At 31.8% G+C, this 11281-nt stretch overlaps 1 protein-coding gene across 2 annotated transcripts; it reads left to right on the top strand.

Annotated features, from left to right (window-relative positions):
* Positions 1–5894: 5894 nt before the first annotated feature.
* Positions 5895–9137, top strand: LOC137807410 (AP2-like ethylene-responsive transcription factor At1g16060). 2 transcript variants are annotated; one of them, XM_068608045.1, is made up of 8 exons: positions 5895–6646; positions 6729–6811; positions 6964–6972; positions 7058–7146; positions 7285–7358; positions 7458–7508; positions 7628–7704; positions 8379–9137. In XM_068608045.1, exons 1-8 carry the CDS (start codon positions 6477–6479, stop codon positions 8930–8932), a joined length of 1107 nt encoding a protein of 368 aa, XP_068464146.1. In that variant the 5' UTR covers positions 5895–6476; the 3' UTR covers positions 8933–9137. The 2 variants fall into 2 exon arrangements, with proteins under 2 accessions (XP_068464146.1, XP_068464145.1); XM_068608044.1 differs by lacking the exon at positions 6964–6972 and having other exon boundaries at positions 7045–7146.
* Positions 9138–11281: the final 2144 nt, after the last annotated feature.

Here is an 11281-nt window from a genome sequence, read left to right as displayed (position 1 = left end):
CTACCTTTGTGAATGGGCCAAATATGCAAAAGTCCAAGTTGCTTCTTGAACCAAAACAGAAAACAAATTCTGAGGAGAAGAAAGAGAAAATAAATTCTACAATATCTCAGAAACAGAATTGGAAGCAAATCTTCTGCAAAATACAAGAATTCTGGAAAGATGGAAACTTAGAAACGGTTAACAAAATATAAACTACAATATTCTCTCAAGATCCTTGGAGCAGAAAAGCCTATAAAAGGACACAAGCATCAAGGAGAAAAGAGAGAGCTTCATAGGGTTTTCTTAGTTTAGTTTCTTCTTAGTAATTCTTTTGTTTTGCCTCCGCGTGGAAGACTAAACCTTTTTGGTTGATTCATTTGTAATTTCCCATTGAGTTCTGAGGTTTTGTTCAATAAAAGTTTCAATTTTTAATTCTTTATAGCAGTTGTTTTTATTGTCTAATCTTCTGGAAAACTAGTTTTTGTGAGAGGTTGTACTTGAACGCATGATTGAGAGTCTTCCTTATCTTAAACTTTGGTTTCTTAGTTAGTTCACATTGTTCTAATTAATTTCTTGGGCGCATGATTCAAGGGAGAGGAGGTAAGCATTCCCATAGAGTATACGCATGGAACAAAGTGGGTATTGATTAAACTAGTAGACGCATGCTTTACTGGTGAGTTTCAGTTGAATCAGATTGGCGCATGTTCAATCTGGTTTAGCTCTGTTGGAGGATTGAGAAAAGATTAATCTTTAGAGAACCTGTGAAGAATTCAATGATGGAAGAACTAGGGATCAACCGCTTTTTATTTGCTATTTTAATCTCTTTTATATTTTTTGCACAACTATCTCAAACCCCCTTTATATCTTTATTGTTATTGCTAACTTTTATTGCCTGCAGATAGATTTTAAACCCTGATCAACTGATTTTACTATTGGATTCGTTGGGAGATGACTTGGGGACATTTGTCCACAATTATACTATCATCTCTCTAGTGTTAGACAAGTCTACACTAGAATCATATTAATTTGACAGCAAAACGACAGCTATCAAGGTGATAGAGAACCCTAGAGGTTGAAATCGTCAAGGAGAAACATCTTGAATCTTCTTTTCTTTCTTTCCATACTTGTAATGACGAACATGAGTGGTTTATTCTACCATTTGGGATTCGGAGTAATTTTTTCAAACTGTTATGTATTGATGTGATATTTAAATATAATATTTTGTTCTTGATTGATGATTGGTATTGTCATTTTATTTGTAATGCTTTTTTATCATGATTTAGATCCTTAGATTTGACTGAAAAGTATCTATAATTTTTTTACCCAAATAATAATGTTTGACATATTTGAATGCTAGAAAAAGATTTGAAATGTTAATTATTATCAACATCTAATTGTAATGCTAAAGAGTTTTTATAAATATGCAAGGAATCAATATTTATGAGACTCTTATGCGAGGAATCAATATAAATGAATTTTATATGGGCATCAACATCAATCAAATGATAGAATATTACTATACTTTTCAAAATACAAAAGAGTTAGAAGGATGAACCCTAATCCCAATTTTTCCAATTGAACCAACAAACTCTTTAACTTGCTTTCTTTATAACCAACAAACCCTAATCACACATAACAAACTTCCAACAAACTTTAATATTTTGTTTTCTATTTAGTGAATCTTATACTCAATAATTCAATTGTTTCTTGTGGGTTCGATATCCGTCCTTAGAGACAAATTATTACTTTTGATGCGGTACACTTGCCTTGCCATAAAAGAGTCATCAGTCGACTCTCTCCACTTCCAGATCTAGAGTCCATCATAATCTTTAAAAGCAACAAATTTAGTAACATCTCACAAAATACATCTTATATTTAAACTTTCCCAACAATTTTCCTACAATATATCGTATAAATTACCTATACTTTAGTCTCTAAGATTATAAACAAATCAGTGACTTGATAATTAATTCACTCCTAGGGACTAAAATAATTTTTTCCTAAGTCCCCATCAATTTTTCCTGTCCCTACCATTTTTGCATTTCTAAAATTTAAGTTTAAATTTTAAACATTTAGTAAACCTTCTAATATATTAATTTTAACAATTAATTTCAATATTCAAAATTTCAAATTTCACTACTACAAAAACAATTTATAATGACTGTTAAATAAACAACATTTGAAGATGATTTTATAACCTTCATTAGTGGAGGTTTCGTTATAAATCAATAGATTTTAACTAATTGTCATAATAAAAAATATTATGACACTTAATTCAGAATTGTCGTTAATAAAGATAACAAAAGTAATTTTGAAACCACTTTTAACGACAAGTCTACCTAAGAAACGTCGTTAAAAGTCATCCTGAAACAGTTTTAAAGATGGTTCTATTTATGAATCATCGTTAAAAGTGATTTTTTTATAAAAATAATTCAAATATTCTAATATTCAAATATTACTATATATGCTTTCGTTCTGCATAATGATCAAATTTCCAGAAAAATAATGCATTTTAACGAAATTTTGGATACATATAATATCATAATTTAATATAAGTACAATAAAAAGTTCAACAAATAATTATATATGAAAAAGTTCAACAAAAAAAACTAATAAACTTCGATTCATAGAACTAGTAAATTAAGAAAATATAAATCAAAATTGTCAAAGATCAGACACCCCAAAACTTAGAATGAACACATTCAACATATACATACACATATTTATAATAACATTAATTTAATTAATTAAATAACAAACAGTAAAATCAATAATAACCAGTTTTTAATTACACTTTCACGACAAGAATGTTGCATGGAGGAAAGCAAGAACAATAGCTTGCCGAAAACGAGCGACAAGAGCAATGGCACGCAAAAACGAGCAACAGAAAAGCACGAATGCAACGCATGGTGCTCGACGCTTGATAGAGCAGCGGAACAATGATGGAGGCAGATCGAGCGGCAAAAATGCATTATAGTAGCGCGTGGAAACGAGTGGGATGACACTTGATAGAGGAGCAGAACGGTGGTGGAGGCGGATTGAGCGGCAGAACCGCATGGCAGCAGCGTTTGGAAATGAGCGGGACGACGTTTGGCAAAGGAGAGAAGCGGTGGTGGAAGAGCGACGACGTGAGTAACGATGCTTGGTGGTGGATAAACGAGTGAAGATAGAAGAAGAGTGAAGAGAGGGCACACAAAGTGAAAAGTGAGAGTAAATAGTGATAGAGCGTGGGATTTATTTTCGGCGTCACTTTCAACGATGGTTCATAGTAGAACCGTTGTTATATGTGTTCAGAGGTGCTTTTAACGACATTTCATAGTATTGTTGTCATTATTTGTGTCTCATTACTAGTTTGAAATCAGGAACCATGTTAAAAAGTTTGAAAAATTATAAAATTGTCACCATCTTTTCTTTTATGACGGTTTTGCAATAAGTTTCATAATTTGAGGTCTTAGTTTTTATATTTTGTACTAGTGTTTATAAATCTAAACAACATAACATGGTTTCAACATCAAGAGTAAGCAATAATAATTTAAGGGGAAAATTTATGCATTGTCGTGATTAAGATCTCCAAAAACAACCATAGTATCAATTTAAAAAAATGGAGATTTGGACACTTAACCTCAACGAAATGAAGAATGTAAACACAATCAATTAGACAAAAATGTTTACTATGCAAAACCTATCAGAGAGCACAAACAAAATTGTTCTTTAATTCACCAATGGAGCCTCCAATAAAGTCATCACAATCGTTGCCAGAGAAGAGAGGTAAAAACGACATTTTTGCAATGAAGGAGTGAGATAAAAAAACAACGCAAATAATTTAAAATGAAAGTTTTACGTCAAACTCTTTATGGTCCAATGTAAACAAAGATCATCTTAATTACAAAAATGTCGTGATTAAGATCTCCAAAAACAACCATAGTATCAATTTAAAAAAATTGAGATTTGGACTCCTAACCTCAATGAAATGAAGAATGTAAACACAATCAATCGAACAAAAAATGTTTACTATGCAAAACTTATAAGAGAGCACGAACAAAATTGTCTTTTAGTTCACCAATGGATCCTCCAATAAGGTTGTTGCTGCTAGATAAAATAGGTAAAAACGACATTTTTACAATGAAGGATTGAGAAAAAATAAAACAACACAAATAATTTAAAATGAAAGTTTTACATCAAACTCTTTATGGTCGAATGTAAACAAAGTTCATCTTAATTAAAAATGTCACCATACTTTTTTTTATCACTTGTTTTTTGGTCCAAATAAATTATCTACATGAAAGTAAGACTAGTGTTGGCTCATAAAAATTAAAGTCCTCCAATGTATAATTATTCATTAACTAAAAACATTCCTGATCTGAGTGCAATAGAGAAAAGAAGTTGAGAGTAGTAAACGGGTTGTTTGGTATTAGGTGTAATTTAGGTGAGGTGAGTGTTTGAAAATGAGCAATGGTTTGCTTACCAAATTTCTACTAAACAGAGATGCATGACTAATTAATGCACATCTTTTTTTGGGTGATAAAACTCATATGTGGTTTACTCATTAACAATCAAGTGTGCAACATGCATGGCACTCCATCTAACTCTCTCCATCCACTATATATAAGAAGCAATATGATCTAATTCTTAGGCCCCCACAACCAACATTAAAGTGTGTAGAAAGCACGCAATTTCAGAAAATGGTGGAAAAAAGGGACACCCCTAAACCCTAAAACTGCATCACCCTTTTAATCCATCACATGGGGTAGTTACACCTACATCGTAACATGGGGCAACTGCTCAGTGTTAAATTCCATGTCTAAGGAGACAACATTAGGTAACTTACTATTATATTTTTCAATTTTCTCTTTCAAAAAACTTCCAATAAATGGTTCAACCACATGTGCATCTTTATAATTAGGTGTAACACCTCATGTTTATATACTTCAAAATCACCCTCTTTAGTTAACCTATATCACTTTAAACATAAACATATAATAATGTGATGTTTTTTATTTATTTATTGAAGTGTGAATTAACTCATTTGAGGCAGTTTAAGAAATATCTGTTGTGAAATATGCAAATGCAAGTTAATCTGCATCGATGAAATTAATGAACTATTGTGTGGATAAACTAATATAAACATAATTAAGATGAAAAATAAAATACAATTGTTGACTGGCTTAACACTGACGTTTACAATATTAATCCCAGATAGTTTTTCATCAAGGTCTAATTAAATATGTAAATTAATTTAAGTTTATAAAAGCAAAGTTATACCGATTAATAATTATTTTTATGATTTAAAAATTATAACTCGTACAAATCAATAATTTACATTAATATAATGCGTGTTTAAATACCAAATATAATTTTCTCATTAATATTTGTATAATGTGAAATGTTTGTTAGATATTTAAATATACACATTTCAAGTTAAAATTTTAACTAATGTACCATTAAAATAGGCATGTTTTTATGCATTTACAAAAGCAAAGTTGACAACTACCTAAATCCTCAGAAAGAAAAAACCTGAACATTGGTAGCAACTTTACTTTAAGCCAATACATCACGTAATTGTAGTCTTAGCACATGACAACTAGATATTTTTAAATCTAAAATCTCGTACAAATATCTAAATCACCACCTATTGTATTCAGTGTCTAATATATTATTGAATTATATATATCAAACCTTTTTTATCTGTATGTTTTGTACATTAATTGAAGTAGATTAGAATTAGCCATACTTAGTATCTCATATTTTAATAAAGATCACGTTAATTAACACTGTTAATTCTCTTTAATCATTCATTAATGTTCATATGTTATTAGTTAAAGTGGAAAAAAATTATGAAAAGGACAGGAAAGAAGATAACATAATTAAAGTGGCAAAATGTTTGTGAGGAACAAGAAATAAAATACAAAATGGAGAGAGTAATTTTAAGAGTTTTCGAAATTACAAATTTTTAATATATAGAAATATTTTTTCATGCATACAAATTAGGCATTAAACCCACATACATTTTAAAGTTAATCATTTGTTAATCACATCATATAATTTCAATAAACTATTTGAAGGTAGATTCTTAGACCCAATTAAAAGACAAGAGAGATAATAAGTGTTAACAAGGGAGAAAAGAAAGGATAATTAAGAAATAAAGTGATATGAAAACGTATTGAAAGGTACATGACATGCAGAAAGTGAGAGTGAAGACAAGAGGGAAAGAATTTAACATAGAGCCGATTTTACAGACGGCCAGAAACATCCATCTTTGAGCCGGCTATCCCCATCTTTGCCAGCACAATCTATTCTAACCCCATCCTTTCCCCATTCCTTTATAAACAAACCCTCTTCACTTCAATCACTTTATATTTCATATTCATATTTCACACACACATTTCTATATATATAAACTTTTTTTCCATCCATGCAATGCACCATTAATATCATCAACATCCATCCATCTGTATCTTATTCTTCTTCTTCTTCTCTTGCATGGTGCAACCTTTTCCATGGCCAAAAAATCACACTCACAGCTCCGAATCCAGAAAAACAATGCAACCAACATTGCCAATAATCTTAATGAAATCAACACTGTCCCCACCAAGGTCAAAAGAACCAGGAGAAGTGTCCCTAGAGACTCCCCTCCTCAACGCAGCTCCATATACCGAGGAGTCACTAGGTTAGTACATATTCTTCAATCTCAATTACTTCTTCGATTTCAGTTACACCTATAATTTAATTTCATGGGTGTTCTTCATCAGGCACCGATGGACTGGTCGATACGAAGCTCATTTGTGGGACAAACATTGCTGGAATGAAACACAGAACAAAACAGGACGACAAGGTTTCATGCTCTTTAAATACTTCAACGTGTGTGTGTGTGTGTGCAGTTTGAATATGTTTGATGAAGTTAATTTGCTAATGTTTTTAATCTAATTTACTTCCATGTGGTGTTCTCAATCTTCTGGGGTTTCTTCACATATATAATTAACTCAGTCTACCTTGGTACGTATATTCGATTATACATTGATTAAAAAAGAATCATCGTGATCATTTACATGGATATTAAGCAATTAGTTCTGTAATTCAGGTGCTTATGACAATGAAGTGGCAGCAGCACATGCTTATGATCTAGCAGCACTTAAATACTGGGGTCAAGATACCATTCTTAATTTTCCGGTACTTAATTATATTCTAATTATACTGCCCTTTTTGTTAATCTACATGTTCTGTGGTTTTTCATATTATATATGTATATGCATCTTGCTTGTGAATTAGTTTAGAACAAAACACATCAAATTTGTGTTTCAATTGCAGTTATCAAACTATCTGAATGAACTGAAAGAAATGGGGGGTCAATCACGGGAGGAGTATATTGGATCACTGAGGAGGTAAATCTCTAGCAAGCTTCTTTTTATGGTGATGGACATAATTTTTCACCAAAAACTATTCCTTATACACAGAAGAATTTATTCAATATTAAATTGCAGGAAAAGCAGTGGTTTCTCTCGAGGGATTTCTAAATACAGAGGGGTTGCAAGGTAGATTTATATCTATATTATGCATAAACGATAACCATTTCATATTTACATCAGTGGTAATAATCATCTTAATTATATATAACTAATCATATTTTGGTGACTTGTTTTTTTATGATCAGACATCATCATAATGGAAGGTGGGAGGCTCGGATTGGCAAAGTTTTTGGTAATAAATATCTTTATCTCGGAACTTACGGTACGTTCATCACCTAAAATACTTTTAGCCAGAAATGAAATGATAAGAAAATACTGCATTATCATTAGTAATTAACACAGGAAAATGCTTTGGATCTTTAACGTGTTGTTTGTTCTCTAGTATTTGCTATTATATACGCAATGGCAACACTTAATTAGTGCAGAACATTGATGCTGTTTAATTAAAAATAAAGTTTAACCATAGTAATTATCATTACTGATATTCAACGCCTGATTTCTCAAAGATGAAGCTTTTATTTTCATTTTGATGAATCCTTTTGGTACACTTGCATAAAATTCTCCCCATTTGAAACTTATATGAAAGAACTTTCACAGTTAGTATATTGTAAACCAAAAGCATCCAGAAGTAAAGTACGAGTTCAATAAATCTCTTCCATTCATCACATTCAATTCCGTTATTATTTAATCAACTTATTCCCATGCCATGGGTCTGCATGGGTCATGTATGGCAAATTTATCAGCAGTATTCAATGGGGGCAGGCAGAAAAGCCACCAACTCTTAACTGATTTGTTAACTTAACCTTTTCCTGCTACGCACTACACAATAACATGTCATTTTCATTAATAAACAAAGTTTAAATTGATCATATGATAAGCAATCATTGTAAATATCTTAAATCTATATCATCTTTAATTTATATACAATTATCACAGCTACCCAAGAAGAAGCTGCTACGGCCTATGACCTCGCAGCTATAGAATACCGTGGACTCAATGCTGTCACCAATTTCGATCTCAGCCGTTACATCAAGTGGCTTAAGCCCAATAACAACACCAACAGTAATGACCAAATTAGCATTAATCTCAGTCACATGAATAACAATTGCAGTAGCAGCAACTTCACCCCAAACCCTGATCAAGAACAAGAGCAAGAACTAAGGTTCTTCCACAACCAGGATTCACTGAATACTATTGTAGAAGAAGCCACATTGGTGCCACATCAGCCTCGTCCATCAGGTGCCACGTCGGCATTGGAGCTTCTTCTGCAGTCATCAAAGTTCAAGGAAATGATGGAGATGACATCTGTGGCCAATATGTCCGCACAGATGGAGTCTGAGTTGCCACAGTGCGCGTTTCCTGATCACATTCAAACGTACTTTGAGTATGAAGATTCCAACAGATATGAGGAAGTGGATGATCTCATGTTCAAGTTCAACGAGTTCAGCTCCATTGTGCCGTTTTACCACTGTGACGAGTTCGAGAGTTGAAGTGAGGTTTACATATATTTAATGCATGCAGGAAAGAAAATCTTATATATGTTTCTTTATTTATTTAATTGGTTGATTATATCTGTTAAAGACCACTCTCGAATCTTTAGTCAAGTTTAAGGTTTTAGAAGAGGTCATCACCATTCACAAAAATATTATAATAAGTGGACTTATTTTCAATTACTGAATATGAAAAAAATTTATCTGTTAACCATGCTTTTGATAACTCTTTTATACTAATAATAACGTTTAAGTCCATTGATGATGTTTTGACGAATAATTAAATAAGTGATTATTAGTTTTTAATATGTTATAAAATAACTATGATGGTTCATTTTGTTGTGGGTGCTGAGGGCAGAATTAAAGTGCTCCATCAAACCTTATCAATGTCCTTACAACTTATCCATTCACATAGTAATGTTTACCATGATTAAACCAACAATCATGAAAAAAGGAGATGGTGTGAACCATTTGAGGCTAAAATTGAAAAGTGATAAAAATAATGTGGGCACTGAAGAATTTTGCTGTCACAGATCCCTAAAAAAGCATCCTAATGCATCTTATTTTGGCATGTAATAGTCTTATGTCCCACCACCATCTCCATACTGGAGAGTGTAAGAGTACTGGTTTTTCTGACTGGAACAGCTGGCATCTGATGATTGTATTCAATTATAGCAGCTTTGGATGGGGTAAAATATTAGATGAATCTGTAACCAACAACATGATATTGACAAATTTTGGGGCTATACTGGATTTTCTGTTTCATAAACATGATGTTGAATTAATAGAGAAAAATGAATTTATTTGTCTGGGGACAACGTTTGCAGGGGCTGCAACTGATCTGGGGAACATCACTGCCAGTGCCAATCGGCATATAAATTCCACTGCAACACCGAATCGTTTTTTTTTACGAAAGAAAGTGGGTAAAACCTAAATGAGAATATTTGAAAAAAAAAATTAGAAGATTGTGCAAATCGTGATTTAGAACACCATTTACAAAAAATGGGCTGTCAATTTTCAAAACCATTGCAATCTCATAAGTTCCCTGCATTCTTTATAATATCCCTATATTTTCTCATTCCTAATAATTAAAATATGTAATATATTTATAACTCTTTCACGTTTCAAAAAAATATATCTTTTTTCATAAAATTTTTAAATATATACACAAATGTTTAAAATACAATATTCAAAATAAAATAAATATTTTCATCTCTACCCTCTCATTGAGAAGTTATATCATTTGTAACATCATCTGTTCCCGTGTAAATACGCAATCATCACAGATTAAAGAACTATTTTTAAAGGGTAAGCTAACTATTTTTAAAAACTTTTAATATAAATAAAAGTTTAAATATTCACATAGAGTCATCAATTTTCATGCATTTCCACATAATCATCAAGTGTCTAACAAAATTTCACAATTCATTTTTCTCATGTTACACTTTTACTGACTCACAGTATCTCGACTCTACTTCTGGAAGACTCATGTATTGAACTTGACATCAAGAGACATGCACCTGTCATACTACTCGCTGTGAAATCCACACAGTCATGCGCATATTCATCTCAATGTTTCATCATCTCATCATCTCATATGACAGGGTAAATCCATTTGATCTGCTCTGATATGTTCTTTCAAACCTCAGACTCAGCCAAATGGACCTCTTTCGACTTCACCAACTGAATGATTTCATCTATGTGATTCTATTATATCAATAGAGTCATGATCGTCTCATTTACAGGACACTTACAAATCAATACACTCTAATAACAATCTCAACACTATATTTCCTTTCCTGAAAATACTATGTCTTGATCACACTTTCACATCATTCCATATCTCATGTAACACATCAATGCATCATTCAATCACATCATATTTTAAACTTTTCTAAACAATTCAAATATCTCAAAATTCACTTAAACATATAATTAAGTTCCTTTAGTCATATTTATAAATAAAATTTAGAATTTCCACTTAAAAGCAATAAGCAATAATACACTGTGTTTTCAAAAGCAAAATAAAAATTTTAAGTTTTTTTTTACAGAGAGTCTAACTTTAGCGAGAATGGGTCTCGCTTGAGCAAGATTCAACCCGAGAGCACCTAGAATTTCATTTTAGGTCTCGCTTGAGCGAGAATGGACCCGAGAGTACCCCATCTTTCCATTCTATTCTCGCTTGAGCGAGAATTAGCTCGTATGAGCAAGATATGCAGAGAAATCTTCATAATTATGTCTAATTTCATCATTCCTAGCCAAACAAAACAATTTCAATAACTCACTTCACTTCAAAAGTAACATACATTATATCAACTATATAAATTAACCAATTTTTCATATTCAAAC

Source organism: Phaseolus vulgaris, chromosome 3, assembly GCF_000499845.2.
Source record: "Phaseolus vulgaris cultivar G19833 chromosome 3, P. vulgaris v2.0, whole genome shotgun sequence".
In the NCBI taxonomy this organism is placed as follows: Eukaryota; Viridiplantae; Streptophyta; class Magnoliopsida; order Fabales; family Fabaceae; genus Phaseolus; species Phaseolus vulgaris.
Note: the sequence above shows the minus strand (reverse complement) of the source record. Positions and strands in the feature narration are given on the sequence as shown.